General features: G+C 44.7%; 1 protein-coding gene across 1 annotated transcript in view; it reads left to right on the forward strand.

Moving 5' to 3' along the window:
- B3GLCT (beta 3-glucosyltransferase) overlaps positions 1-15927 on the forward strand; it is a 160369-nt gene that overhangs the window by 48311 nt on the left and 96131 nt on the right. Inside the window, exon 4 of the mRNA XM_030200364.1 lies at positions 7993-8102. Within this exon, the coding sequence (XP_030056224.1) occupies positions 7993-8102 (110 nt within the window). The remainder of the gene's footprint in view (positions 1-7992; positions 8103-15927) is intronic.

Here is a 15927-nt window from a genome sequence, read left to right on the forward strand (position 1 = left end):
CATTGACTGTACCATGTTACAAAATATTGCCCTCGGGAAGAATGGTTTCACGCGTTTTGAGTTTCCACATTGAGAAAAACATTTTCTTTATGGTGGATTTCGCTTGGGTCTCTAGTGATAGGTTACGGTCGATTGTTACTCCGAGAATTTTCAGGCTATCTAAGATAGGGAGGGTGTATCCTGGGGTGTTAATGTTTGTGGGTTTGTATGTTTTGTATTGGGATGAGATGAGATGATGAGACAGTATGTTTTTTCTGTATTGAGTTTTAGTTGGAATGCATTTGCCCATGAGTTCATGATGTTTAAGCTTAGCTTGATTTCGTTGGTGATTTCCGCCAGATCATGTTTGTAGAGGATGTATAATGTAACGTCATCAGCGTAGATAAATGGGTTAAGGCTTTGGGTGGATAAGGTCTTGGCTAGTGGAGTCATCATGAGGTTGAAAAGGATCGGTGATAGTGGTGATCCTTGCGGTACTCTGCAGCCTGGTATCAGAGTAGGATTGATTGTTTTACAGACGATACTAATCAGTAAGTGGCATAGACTGTGTCCAGAATGAACAAGTATTGTTTCAGTTTTTCAGAAAAGTCCCTTTTTTCCCTAAAACTTCATAGTTGCTACTAGCTGTATGTCAAAATTTAAATTTCACTTATCGCTTGATTGCCTGCACACATCTAAATGCTTAACTGCCAAAGCAGCCAGAAAAATATTTGATTGCCTAAGGAAGGCTAAAAGGCACACAAAACTTAAACATCAGTTTGCTTGTAAACCAGGGGCCTGATATTCAGCCCATGGTGGTAAGTGGCTTGTAAACTGCTCACAGCCACAGGCTGAACTAACCCAGATGTTCAATGCCAGGGTATGTATGGCTTCTGGCATCGAATATCTAGGTATGTGTGGCGACCTGAAAGTTAATCAGGCACCAGCCGATATTCAATCTTGACCTGAATATTGCCACTAACTGGATAAGTTGTGGCTGTCCCCAGACTGCCACTGACCTAGCCGGTTAGGGAATGACTGGTTAGCAGTGATATTCAGTAGCACCACTCAATTAAGTGCAATTGAATATCGGTAGCTGGTCAATTCAGCAGGGTTTAACTTGAACCTTTCCTGTCTGGTTAAACCACTTTGAATATTAACCCCCCCAGGATTATTTGCTGAACAACAATGTTTTCTTATCTGTAATAAGTCTTAATACTTCCTTAAGTGCTGAGGTGAATTAAATGTTTATTTGTTTGCTTAATTGAAATAATATTCAATGTTTGTGTAATCCATGCATATCAAGGGATGGTCAAACAATCTTAAGATTCTTTTTTATAAATGATCAGTTGGTGTAGTGCACTTCTGGTAAACTTTGATTTCCATTTGTGTTTATCTAAAATGATGGAGTTCCAAAACTGGTTTGACTTTTCTTTGCAGAAGACAGGACCCAATGTTCAAAGGATTTATGCTCCTAAATTGGCCTTTCTGAAAATGTACTAGGTTTGAATGTCTATACTCAATATTTTACCAAATTCCTAAAAAAGTGAATGGCAACAAGGATTAATTTAGGGCATTGTTTCCATTCCAGACGGTATTCTCCAATTTATTGGTTTTAACTTGAGTTTTGGGATCATGGTTCTCAGTTCAGAAAAATCATTGGTACATTGTACTTCAAGTATACTGCTTGGAGCAAAGCTTTGTGATTTTAAGATATTGTAATCCCAACTCCTGCCCCTGGGGAAGGGATTACACTTCAGCCTTAAAGAAGTTCTCCTTTCTTGGAGAAAAATTCCTTGACTATGTTTAGCCTTATACTTATGACACTTATGACACCTTTCATACATTTATTCCCTGGATAAAATAATTTGGAATAAAGAACACTGGAAGAGTTACACCATTAGCCAATCATAAATTTATCATAAAAGCTTATTATAAATAGAAAAATAGACATCTACAAATAGTCTTTTTCCTTTCTATGCTCCTGTGGAGGAATTTACCAGCCTGAAGCAAAACTATTTCTTTTATACCTTTCTCTAACTGTGTGTACGTGACAATTCTCAGTCTGCTGTCTCTGCTGATGGTCTCCTTATCTAAACACAACATTTGATTTACTTGTTCCAGCAAAACCAGTCTCATGACCTCCAACCTTAAATCTTTGCACAGAATAGTCCTAGGGCTTAACCTCCTTCTTCACCCCTCCCTGTTACTGTGCTTGCAAGTAGAATATTAAGATAAGATTCTAGTGAAATACTGCCTGGCCTTACCTTGCTGTTTTACAGAGTTGGGCAAACTCTGCTCCACAGAAAAAAAGGCAGGCATCTTAAAGTTACACCATCTTATTGACCACAGATTTATACAATACTAGTTAAAAAGGCCCGTTTCCGAAACCAATGAAACGGGCGCTAGCATGTGGTTTTTTTGTGTGTGTGTGTGTGTGTATGTGTCACAGAGTTATTTTGTGTGTGTGTGTGTGTGTGAGTGTGTGAGGGCGCGGTGTGTGTGCAGGTTGTTGATGTGTGTCTTTTTTTGTTTTGTTTTGTTTTTTGCTTGGGGGTTGGGGGATGTGCTGTGCTGGCAAAGTGGGTTGGATTGGTGTGTGGCTTTGAGGGTGTTCTGTTGTATTGTGTGTGTGTGTGGTTTTGTCTGTCAAGGAGGTTTGTGGAGGGGGTCTTTCTGTTGGTGAAATGTAAATGTGGTTGTAGGGGGGTAAGCCTTGTTGAGTGTTGTTTTTTTTCCATGTTTTTTTTTTTTGTGTTGTGCTGAGGCAGCAGTGTGTTTTAGATGGGCGGAAGGTAGAGGAGCACGTTCTTTGTCTGTCGGTATTTTTTGGCCATTTCAGGGCTGCTGTAGGGGAATGCTGGAAGAGAAATGTGCTGTTGGAAGCAGCGCCATCTTTTCCATTGGGCTGGGGTTCTGGGCATCCTGGAGGTGGGTGACGGCTTGCCTGAGGACGGGGATGGTTGTTTTAAGTTGGCGGAAGGGAGAAGAGCACGGTCTCGGGCCATCGGGGGGTGATCCGGTATGTTTGGTCCATTTCAGGCCGGCTGCAGGGGAATGCTGGAACATTTATACGCTGCAGGAATCAGCGCCATCTTTTTCCGGGTGCTCGGGGAATCCCCGAGGTGGGAGACAGCTTGCTGAGGCTGGGGGTGGTTGGGCACGTCCTTGGCCGCTTCGGCAAAAGGGGAAGAGGAAGGGGGTGGGGAGTTATCTGCAGCCACCTGAGAAACCATGTATTCTTTGTTTTTTTGTATTATTAGTTTGCATTTCTGTTGAAGAAAGAGTGGATGCCTTTCGAATGAAGGAGGGGTGGTGCGTCGGTGTGCGGTTGTTTCGTTAGTTTGGCAGCCAGTCTCCAGCGATTCCTAGGCAGGGAAGGAGTACTCCTCCCCCTTCCTTGGTCGCTGTTTGCTGATGGCTGGGTCGCTGGTAATCCTTCCAGCTGGGCTGCAGCTTGTCCTGTTCGCCCAAGTCCCAGATGGTGACGGGCACGTTTTTCCAGCTCCTCTGACTCTGTGTCAAGTGATCCCAAATATAGTCTGTGCTATAGGCCCTCTGGCACTCTTCAGTACTGGCATTAGTCATTTAAAAATTTCTCCCCCCCCCCTCCCTGGTCTATTTTTGCACATACCCACAGCAGGAATATTCTTCTCTCGTTCCAGCGGTGGTTCTGTGCTCTCCATGCTGCACAGATAATGAGCCATTCTGCTGGGGAATGCTCCTCCCTTATTGTCACGTAGTTTCCTCTGATTGGTCCGTCTTACGTTGCCTAGTGTTGCCTGGGAACGGTGTTGTGATGGTCCTTTGTGTTTCAGAATGTTGAGGGTGTTTTTTCTGATTGGTCCGTCATGCGAGGGCGGGGCAGAGAGACATGGTCAGTGTTGTGGCTTCACCACCATGAATCCATGAACCCTTCAGTGAGTGACTGAGTGACTTCAGAACGTTGTCTTCAGAACGTTGAGGGTGAGTTTTATTATAGTAGATGACACTTCTCAGCTTTCCCAATGAATGGATTATCTTATTTTTTTTCTCCTAATCACTTCCACTTTTTGAAGCTAATGTTCAGTGAATCATACCCTTTCCAGGGATAACTACTATTACTATTACTACTATTTAGCATTTCTATAGCGCTATAGCGCTACATGTAATAGGGTCTTTTTTTACCTTAAATTGTGTAATAAGATGATTCCTTTTGTTAGTGTTCCATGTTCTGTGCTACTAGAAACTCTAATCACAGGTGAGGGTTGCATACCTTTCCCAAAAGCTCAGAGCTTCATCAAGATTTGGCATCCTCTCTCTAGCCATAACTTTCTGAAGGTCGTCCATTTCACTACAACTGCACACATATACCACTTCACACACCAGGCTCGAGATTCAATGTCTCATGCTCTCCCTAGGCAGAAATTCCCAAATATTCTCTAATGTGACTCTAGTCCCTACTACTGGAGGAGGGAAAATCATATGGCATTTTGCTGTCGCAATTAAATATATTGTGGCTACTTTTATAATAATCTATCCCCTATATCTTTGTTTAAAGAGTGAAAAAGGAGTATCTCTTCCAGGAAACTCCTTGTAAAACCTTCAAAGTCCATAAAGAGGAAGGGGACTTTAGCTACCTGACAGTGGCCATGTTTTGAAGCACTTGCTTCTGATCCAGGGGTAAAAATATTGAACTGTGACCCCTATGAAATCTCATAACCACACAAAATCTCCAAAATGTAGAACATTTTCCAAGAACATCATGATCTTCTGATGCTTCACAAATGGTTGGCACCTCCATAACTGTCAAAGGTTCTCTTTTTGTTTGACTTGAGCCATTTTTCTCCTACTTTTTTTGTCTCTCCAGCTCAGTCAGAACCAGTTTGGGACTTGGTGCCATGGGCTTTAATTCACACTGTCCAGGGATTTTCTCCCCTTTTTCTTTCTTTCTTTTTTTTTCCCCAAACATGTGCAGCTGGGTCATCGCAGCAACCATCCTGGGCCAGGACTACATTCAGGGCATTACAAGCATGGGCCATAAATTATCGAGGTATCATTCTGATGTAATGACCACAATTCCCTCATCCCTTGGGAGATGTGAATATTGTGTTTGCAGAATCACCAGCCAGCATTTAGAGCAGAAGTCCTGAACTGTGGAGCTTCACTTTACCTTCGAAGTCACCAAGCTGGCCTTCTAAGGTTAATTTTCTAACGGATAACATTTTGATTCACACTGTGTGGCACTTTACATTTTACTTTATTGTAACTATACTAATTTTGGGCTGCTTTAAGGTATGTTAAGCAGGCAGCATGGGATTTAGGCCCAGATGCATCAACCATACGTAAAAAAATCTAAAACGTAAAAGTTCTTACCGAATTTGAAAAAACGAAGAATGCACCAAAAAAACAAGTTGCACATGTTCGGTGCGGTATTGTAAAGTACAATGCATTACAGATTTCGTAATCCCCGTCGGTAATTGGCCCCTAAAGCATGTGCAGAGCAGCCAAGCGTTATGCTGGCTGCTCTGCGCATGCCACAAACGTCAAAACAAGCAAAAAAAACCACAAACACATGGCTCCCCGCTTCCTTCTGCATAAAATAGAAAATGAAAACAAAATCAAAAAAGGATCGGGAGGGGGCAAAGGCGCTCGTCAGGAGCGTCCTGTATGGACAGCCTTGCCCCCCCCCCCCCCGAGGTCCCTGCTGCTCCCCGCTTCCCCCTGTATTAAATAAAAAAAAAACAAAACAAAAATCAAAAGTTTAGCAGCCCCAGCCCCCCTCTCTTCCTCTCTCTCTTTCTCCTTCTCCCACAGCTCCACCTCCCGCTATCCTGCACCCCCCCTCCGCCTTACCAGGCCCGCGCAGCGCCTCTCACCTCTGTGTGAAGGCGCTGCATGGGCAAGAAGATCATCTGATCCCTGCGAGTCTTCAGGACGTCTCTCCTTCCCTGACCTGGGCCCGCCCCCCGTCTGACGTAAGTAACCTACGTAGCTCAGGGAAGAAGGAGATCTTGTTTAAAATGGCTGTCAAGGCTTCGAGCAGTGGCCTCACGAGACTGCTGCTTGAAGTCTGTGCCTATGCAGTAAATGCAGAGCAGATGCTGGGTGGCGACCTGAGCATTTACTGCACTGGCTTTTTACTTTATTGTCATTACTTGAGCGTGCTGTTCATCGCCGCTGCCTTGATTTTCTGTCCTCACATGCTATTCTTGACCCACTACAATCTGGTTTTCGCCCTCTCCACTCAACCGAAACTGCGCTTACTAAAGTCTCCAATGACCTATTACTGGCTAAATCCAGAGGTCTCTATTCCATCCTCATTCTTCTTGATCTTTCCGCCGCTTTTGACACTGTCGATCACAGCATAATCCTCGATACCCTGTCCTCACTTGGATTCCAGGGCTCTGTCCTTTCCTGGTTCTCTTCCTACCTCTCCCTCCGCACCTTCAGTGTTCACTCTGGTGGATCCTCTTCTACTTCTATCCCTCTGCCTGTCGGCGTACCTCAGGGTTCTGTTCTTGGTCCCCTCCTCTTTTCTATCTACACTTCTTCCCTTGGTTCATTAATCTCATCCCATGGCTTTTCCTACCATCTCTATGCTGATGACTCCCAAATCTACCTTTCTACCCCTGATATCTCACCTTGCATCCAAACCAAAGTTTTAGCGTGCTTGTCTGACATTGCTGTCTGGATGTCTCAACGCCACCTGAAATTAAACATGACCAAAACCGAGCTTCTCATTTTCCCCCCCAAACCCACCTCCCCACTCCCCCCGTTTTCTATTTCTGTTGATGGCTCTCTCATTCTCCCTGTCTCCTCAGCTCAAAACCTTGGGGTCATCTTTGACTCTTCTCTCTCCTTCTCTGCTCATATCCAGCAGATCGCCAAGACCTGTTGTTTCTTTCTTTACAACATCCATAAAATCCGCCCCTTTCTTTCCGAGCACTCTACCAAAACCCTCATCCACACCCTTGTCACCTCTCGTTTAGACTACTGCAATCTGCTTTTGGTGGCCTCCCACTTAGTCACCTCTCCCCTCTCCAATCGGTTCAAAACTCTGCTGCCCATCTCGTCTTCCGCCAGGGTCACTTTACTCATACTACCCCTCTCCTCAAGTTGCTTCACTGGCTCCCTATCCATTTTCCTATCCTGTTCAAACTTCTTCTACTAACCTATAAATGTACTCACTCTGCTGCTCCCCAGTATCTCTCCACACTCGTCCTTCCCTACACCCCTTCCCGTGCACTCCGCTCCATGGATAAATCCTTCTTATCTGTTCCCTTCTGCACTACTGCCAACTCCAGACTTCGCGCCTTCTGTCTCGCTGCACCCTACGCCTGGAATAAACTTCCTGAGCCCCTACGTCTTGCCCCATCCTTGGCCACCTTTAAATCTAGACTGAAAGCCCACCTCTTTAACATTGCTTTTGACTTGTAACCACTCGCCTCCACCTACCCTCCTCTCCTCCTTCCTGTACACATTAATTGATTTGATTTGCTTACTTTATTTTTTGTCTATTAGATTGTAAGCTCTTTGAGCAGGGAAGGTCTTTCTTCTATGTTTGTGCAGGGCTGCGTACGCCTTGTAGCGCTATAGAAATGCTAAATAGTAGTAGTAGTAATTTTATTTCCCATGATGTTTGTATTAGTATAATTTTTGTATAGCCCTAGTCTGTTGTCCCAGAAGTCAGATTTTTTTTTTCTACTAAATGCAAGGAAACTTACCAGTATTTCTCTTTTTTTTTCTGGAATAGAAAATCCAACAACTTAGAACTTCAGCAGCTCTGAAATGTAGCTTCCCATTCATGAGGAATCATCAGTTTTCATTCTGAGTAAATGTCTCCAGCTAGCTCCAATAAACACTACAGGGTTACAGATGCCTATTTCATATTCATTTATATATGCATGAATGCATTATTCATTGAATTAAATAATTGGAGTAATTGGAGATTTTCTGTTGCTTATCTTAAATATTGCGTCTGTAAAGACTATTTTTGCTTTCTTAAAATGTTCCTTTTTTTTTTAATTACAGAATTAAAAGAAATTGTATTTGTCATCCAAAGTCAGAGTAATTCTTTTCACCAAAAGGTAGCAAAAGAACTGAAACTAAATATTTTGAAACAAGCTTCTGATCTAGGCAAGGTATGTAAAGATATCTGACATGTATCTATCACATATATAATTTGCTTCTATATTATTTTCTTTTTATTCAAATAACCTTATTTAAGAAAAGTTAGTAATGTACCAATTGTTCTATAGTAGATATAAAGTTAAATATATATTGTTTTATTCAACAATATGTAAGAGTAAATGGTTAATGGTGTTTAACTGAAAATCATCTTGCTTTGGACAGGCTGAAAAGTAATGCAGACATGCCAAGTTACACACATTAGGTATGTCAAACACACACACACGTGTCCCGTTTCTGCAGCTCACATGTCAAAGTGTCCTTCCCTCCAGCATTGACTCCTTCGCTTTGTGGTAAGACATCTCTCTTCCCTCTCCCCTTACCCTTGGTTCAGCATCTCTCACGCACTCTACCCTCCCCTTCCCCAGGGTCCTTTAAACTTGTCCTTGATCGCTGGCACTGGTGGCAGCAGCAGCAACAACCTGAGGCCTTCCCTCTGCTGTTCCTACCTCCTTTGATTCTGCTTCCTGTTTTTGGAGGGGCAGGACTGACAGAGGGAAGGCCCTACAGGCTGCCTGTTTTCGGTTCTGCTTCTGCTAGTTACTGCAGGCAGCAGGATGGAGGAGAGAAATGGTGGTTATTGTGGGGAGGAGGGCTGGAGGAGAGAAATGATGCTTCCATTAATAGCAGAGGCAAGAGAGTAACGTGATCAACAGGACACTTCCAAACAAATCCAAGGAGATGAAAGATGGTAAAATATTATTTAATAGTGGATTAGACTCGAGATGGCACCATGTTTCGGCGAACACCGCCTGCCACAGGAGTCTACAAGTTAAAGTACGATACATAAATATAGGTCCATGGAAATGTATAAAATCATAAATAGTATAAGAAAAATGTCAGGAAGTATTTTTTCACGGAGAGAGTGGTGGAGATTTGGAATGCCCTCGCGCGGGAGGTGGTGGAGATGAAAACGGTAACGGAATTCAAAAATGCATGGGATAAACATGAAGGAATCCTGTTCAGAAGGAATGGATCCTCAGAAACTTAGCAGAGATTGGGTGGCAGCACCGGTGGTGGGAGGCAGAGCTAGTGGTTGGGAGGCGGGGCTAGTGCTGGGCAGACTTCTGTGGTCTGTGCCCTGAAAATGGCAAATACAAATCAAGGTCAGGTATACACGTAAAGTAGCACATATGAGTTTATCTTGTTGGGCAGACTTGATGGACCGTTCAGGTCTTTAATCTGCCATCATTTACTATGTTACTATATGTTACTACAGCGAAGATACAAAACTGTAGCAGGTATTCTCCGAGGACAGCAGGCTGATTGTTCTCACATGTGGATCCATGGCGGCACAGGAAATGGCAAATTTTTCCACAGCAAAATTTAAAAAGTTTTGCCAGAGCCTTCTGGCGCGCAACAAAAAAAGGAGGGAAATAGGTTGAAATGTAGGGAAGCAGCAATGAAAGATGATGAAACGATGGACACAATGTGTGAGTACATAGAAGGAGAGTGTGACTTGTTGAAGGTAACGTATATTATGAACTACAACAGAAGACAGTAGAGGTGCAAGTGCACAAAGGAGAGATATACTTAACTGTGAAAAAAGGCAGTACATTTTCTGATCCCATCCAAAACATGACTTGAAGAACACCTCCCCTGACTTTAGCTCAAGGTACGTTTGTTTTGGAGCACTACACATACTTTAGCTGGGTTAAGGGAGGACAGTTTCCAGACAGCCAGTTTACATGTGTACATTGCTGTTTACCTACATAAATGGCCTTAAAATTGGTCTTGTAATGCCATTACATAAATATCTCCTTACTATTTTTTAAGGAGAAAAGTGAAATTTTCTTTTAATTTGCAATTCAATTTGCAAATTAATTGGTCACTAAATTTTAATTTCATTTATTAAATTTATATGCATCCATTTTTACACTACTTGGTGGTTTACAGGCATAAATACTAGGTGGTTTACAAGCATATGTTCATAATTATAATACAACTAGTAAAAAAGGCCTGTTTCTGAGAGCAATGAAACGGGCGCTAGCAAGGTATTTCTTTCCTGGAATTTTTTTAATCTGTCTGAATGACAGGGGGGGGGGGGGGGGGGCGAGGTTTTAGATGTTGCATGAGTGTGTGTATGTGAGTCAGTAATTGTGTGTGTGTGGGTGAACTGTGTGTGTTGTGTGTCACAGAGAGAGATCATGTGTGTATGAGTGAGACAGGGGATGTTTTGTGACAGGGTGTTACATTTTTTTAATCTGTCAGAATGACAGAGGGTGGGGGGGGTCAAGGTTTTAGATGTTGCATGTGTGTGTGTGAGTCAGTAATTGTGTTTCCAGTTGTGATTCTTTTTTCTGTGTGTGCCGTCCCCACCTCCCTCTCCCCTGCGCCCCCTCCAGCCATCCATGTCCATCGATGTCCAGCGACCCTCCCCTCCCCCCCAGCGCATCAAACCCCCTCGCCACCGGCAGTGTGTGTGTCTATGAGACAGACAGTGATTGCATATGTGAGTGAGTTATTGTGTGTGTGTATGTGTGTGTGTGTGTTTGTGTCTGACAGTGCCAGGAGTAGTTGATTGTTAAGTTCAATGCTTTATCATTGTGTGTGTCTCTGAGGGGGGGGGGAAGGTTTTAGTTGTTTGCATGAGTGCGTGTCTGAGTCAGTAATTGTGTTTCCAGTTGTGAATCTTTTTTCTGTGTGTTCCATTTTTGAGTGGCAGCAGGCGGGCTGGTTGGCTTTTCCTTACCGATGTTTGGCGGGGCATGCTGCAGGAGGACTCGCACTGCTGGGCGATTGAACTGTCCTTCGGTTTTCACTTGCAGCGGTTTGGGCGAGCGATCTGCCGGTTTATCCTCGGAGTTTGTTTCGGAGTGGGCTGCAGGTTGATTGATTCGCGCTTCTGGGCGGGTTTGCGTTGTCGCGTGAAGGGCTGGAGGCGGCATAGGAGAGAGCGGCTCGTGAGCCAGCTGCAGGTGGACTCGCAGCGCGGCTGTTGCTTGAGTCCTGCAGTTGGCGCGAGAAGGGCTCGAGGCGGCATAGGAGAGAGCGGCTCGTGAGCCAGGGAGTCTCGCGGTTGACTCGCGCTGCTGTGAGAGACGTCATGGATACAGGACAGGAGCACGAACGCTTCAAGCTTTTTGTCCAAGCTGCCAGCCTCAGAATGTTGGAGGTGCTTTTTATTATATAGGATGATACATGTTAAACAATACAAAAGCTTAACACTATATTACAAAAGCTATTCACTACATTAATTAAAATTTCCTCATCCTATTACATATTAAAAGTCAATAAAACGAACCAGGCTTTCAATTTTTTGAAATTAAAAAAAAAAATCAAGATTACAGGAGTCCCTATAGGAAACTCTGTTTTTAAAATTTCGGCTTTTACAGTTGACCTTTTGGTACATATTTCAAACCCGCAAGAATCGCTGACAGGTTTGCATGAGACTTTTACGGAATATGGAGATCATTCAGGGTTCAAATTAAATTTTAGCAAGTCACTTGCGTTAGCATCACAGCCTGGTATTAGAGCCAGTTTCCACTTCAGTGGGTGGAACACTCCTTTGGATATCTGGGAATACAATTAACTGTGTATACATCTCAACTTTACCAGATTAATGTTGATCTTTTGCTTCATTACACATCTGATACATTGCAGAGCTGGCGTCATCTGCCTCTTAGTTTACATGGACGAATCCAATTATTTAAGATGACAGAATTTCCTTGATGGTTGTATGTACTGCAGATGTTGCCCCTTAAATTATTAAATAAGGACATTCGTAGTTTCTATCAATTACTCAGTAAATTTTGCTGGGCTGGGACCAAAGCTACCCTTTCGGAGGCTTTTGGGAGTTTGGAAGGAGGGTGGCATGTGCATGGCACCCTAGTGGTTAGGGTGGTGGACTTTAGTCCTGGGGAACTGAGGAACTGAGTTCAATTCCCACTTCAGGCACAGGCAGCTCCTTGTGACTCTGGGCAAGTCACTTAATCCTCCATTGCCCCATGTAAGCCGCATTGAGCCTGCCATGAGTGGGAAAGCATGGGGTACAAATGTAACAACAACAAAAAAAAGGGCGTGTCTTCTCCGACATCTGGGAGATTGGCTATTTGAGACAGAGAACTTTACTGTCATTGGAAAGACAATATTTTCAACCTTGGCATTTCCAATATCTTTTACATGCACCCATAGCTACTATCCCAAGGAATGTAAGATGTGGAGGGGCATTTTCGAAAGGGACGTCCATGTTTTGATAGGGACGTCCTCGCAAAACATCCCGATCCAGGGGTGGGGAAACCCGTATTATTGAAACAAGATGGACATCCATCTTTCATTTTGATAATACGGTCAGGGACATCCAAATTTTGAAATTTTGGTCGTCCTTAGAGATGGTCGTCCCTAGACTTGGTCGTTTCTGATTTTCGGCGATAATGGAAACCAAGGATGTCCATTTCAGAAACAATCAAATGCAAGCCATTTGGACGTGGGAGGAGCCAGCATTTGTAGTGCACTGGTCCCCCAACATGCCAGAACATCAACTGGGCACCCTAGGGGGCACTGCAGTGGATTTCATAAATTGCTCCCAGGTACATAGCTCCCTTACCTTGTGTGCTGAGGCCCCCAACCCCCCCCCCAAAAAAACTCACTCCCCCCAACTGTACACCACTACCATAGCCCTTACGGGTGAAGGGGGACACTTAGATGTGGGTACAGTGGGTTCTGGAGGGCTCGCTGTTTCCTCCACAAATGTAACAGGTAGGGGGGTATGGGCCTGGGTCCGCCTGCCTGAAGTGCACTGCAGTACCCACTAAAACTGCTCCAGGGACCTGCATACTGCTGTCATGGACCTGAGTATGACATCTGAGGTTGGCATAGAGGCTGGCAATCCATATATTTAAAGATATTTTTTGAGGGTGGGAGGGGGTTAGTGACCACTGGGTGAGTAAGGAGAGGTCATCCCCGATTCTCTCCAGTGGTCATCCGGTCATTTTGGGCACCTTTTTGTGCCTTGGTCGTAAGAAAAACACAACCAGGTAAAGTCGTCCAAGTGTTCGTCAGGGACATCCTTGTTTCTTTCGATTATGGGCCAAGGACGTCCAAGTGTTAGGCACACCCAAGTCCCACTTCCAATACGCCCCCTTGAACTTTGGCTGTCCCTGCGACGGAAAGCAGTTGGGGACGTCCAAAATCAGCTTTTGATTATACCGATTTGGACGACCCTGGGATAAGGACATCCATCTTCCGATTTATGTCGAAAGATGAGCGTCCTTCTCTTTTGAAAACGAGCCTGATAGTGTTTTATTGCGCCCACTGCGGGGCATATGACGGGAGTGCATGTGCTATTGGGGGATATCGGCGAGGGTGTCTGACGTGTTGCCGAGTTTGAACCGGGTATGACAGACAAAGTTTTTCAGGACTGGGAAAACAAAGGTATCAAATATTGGTCTCATTTGTTGGAGACTGCAGGGAGACTAAATTTGGTGGCCCAGCTGTTTGGGGAGATTCAGCTCTCTGTGGGCAATGTATTTGCATATAGACAGTTGTCTCACTATCCAGCTTATAATCGAAAAAGAAAAACGCCTATATTTCGACCCAAATCGGGAGATGGGCGTTTTTCTCGCAAAGGTGCCCAAATCGGTATAATCCAAAGCCGGTTTTGGGCGTTTCCAACTGCACTCTGTCGTGGAAACGAATAAAGTTGATGGGGGCGTGTCGGAGGCTTGGTGGAGGCGGGACTGGGGCGTGGTTATCAGCTGAGGAGAGATGGGCGTCTTTAGCTGATAAGCGAAAAAAAGGCGTTTTTACCGCGATTTTGGGTCACTTTTTTTGGACCCTTTTTTCTTACGAACAAGTCCCAAAAAAGTGCCCCAACTGCCCAGATGACCACTGGAGGGAATCGGGGATGACCTCCCCGGACTCCCCCAGTGGTCACTAACCCCCTCCCACCAAAAAAACAAAACCCACTTTAAAAACTTTTTTTCCAGCCTGTATGCCAGCCTCAAATGCCGTACCCACCTCCATGACAGCAGAATGTGTTCGATCCTGTCACAGCCTTTTCCTGGGTCAGATGTGGCTCTCGGGTGCAGTACAGGGTCACATCAGCATTGCATTGTGGTGGGTGTAGGGTATTGGGCTCCGTGATTTCATTAGCTTGTGTTACAGTCTCACGATGTTGGTAGTTGGTAGGCTCTTCTCCCATGGTGCTTTTCCCCCTGCCTACTGGGTCAGAGTGTGCCCTGTTGTGTTTCCTGTTGTAGTCCATGCGGTAGTGGCCATTTTTGTAAGCCAGTTTTAGTTCCCTTTCCTATGTTAGCCACGTTAGAGAACTTAGTTCTTAACTTGAATGTGGCTGAAAGAGGGCATTGTACAGCATTCTGCCAGCTCTGACTTACTGCTAATCTCAGTACCAGGGAGACTCGTTGCCAGTGGGGCACAACCTCTGATCTGCAGTTAACTGTGAGTAAACACGGTTATTCCAATAAAGGACGTTTTCGGAGAGATTAGTCTTCAGGTGTCAACTGGTGTGCCAATGTTATACAGCAGCAACAAGTCCTAGAGGCCTGTGTCTATGCAGGTCCCTGGAGCACTTTTAGTGGGTACCGCAGTGCACTTCAGCCAGGTGGCCCCAGGCCCATCCCCCCCCCCCACCTGTAACACTTGTGCTGGTAAATGGGAGGCCTCCAAAACCCACTGTACCCACATGTAGGTGCCCCCTTCACCCCTAAGAGCTATGGTAGTGTTGTACATTTGTGGGTAGTGGGTTTTGGGGGAGGGGGGTTGGGAGCTCAGCACCCGTGGTAAGGGAGCTATGCATGTGGGAGCTTTTTCTGAAGTCCACCACACTGACCTAGGGTGCCCAGTTGGTGTCCTGGCATATCAGGGGGGCGAGTGTACTACGAATAGTGGCCCCTCCCACGACCAAATGGCTCGGATTAGGACGTTTTTGAGCTGGGCGCTTTTAGTTTCCATTATCGCTAAAAAAAACAAACGCCCAGCTCAAAAACATCCATTTTTTTCGAAAATATGGTTCGGCCCGCCCCTTCACGGACCCGTTCTCGAAGATAAACGCCCATGGACATAGGCGTTTGCGTTCGATTATGCCCCTCCACGTGTCCTCTTTGGACTTGGAGGCCTTACGTGGGGGACATACTGAGAGGGTTCGAGATTTTTTTGTTAAGGCAGGGGAAGATCAGATTTTGGTATCTTCACTTCACAAGGCCCTTATACAGATTTTCTCAGGGAAAGACTATGCAGACTTGGGTTGCTTATGGAGTGCAGATTTACATAGACCTGCTGATTCTCTCAATTTTACAGGCCTAGTTGGGAGAATACCTAGTCTTACGATCAATGCAGATATACGGGAATGTCAATTCAGAATACTGAAGCGTGCTTATATAACAAAAGAACAGTTCAAAATAGGTAAAGTGGACTCCCCACTCTGTGGGCTTCTATATTTTGAAGAGCAATTTTTTCCATGCTTTTTGGACTTGCCCAGTTGTACAACTGTTTTGGAAAGCAGTGATAACATATATGGCAGACATTTTGGGTCCTCTATTCCCCTGTCCCTGACAGGAATTTTGCTGGATCAGTTTGAGGCTTTCGCGATGCTGGGGAGAAGGGGGTGTTAATTACTTAGAAAGGCCAGTATCGTGGGCAAAAAGACTATTTTAGGAGTTTGGACAGTTCAGGACCCACCTTCTTATTGGGCATGGCGTAACAAATTTCATTCTTTAATGCTCTTTGAAAGTAATCAGGCCAAGGTATCACCAAAATGTAGGAAATTATTCCTGCCCATTTGGGGGGCATTACATCCAGTCCCTCCCTCATAGGGCTCGT

The sequence above is a fragment of the Microcaecilia unicolor genome, chromosome 4 (genome assembly GCF_901765095.1).
Source record: "Microcaecilia unicolor chromosome 4, aMicUni1.1, whole genome shotgun sequence".
NCBI lineage: Eukaryota > Metazoa > Chordata > Amphibia > Gymnophiona > Siphonopidae > Microcaecilia > Microcaecilia unicolor.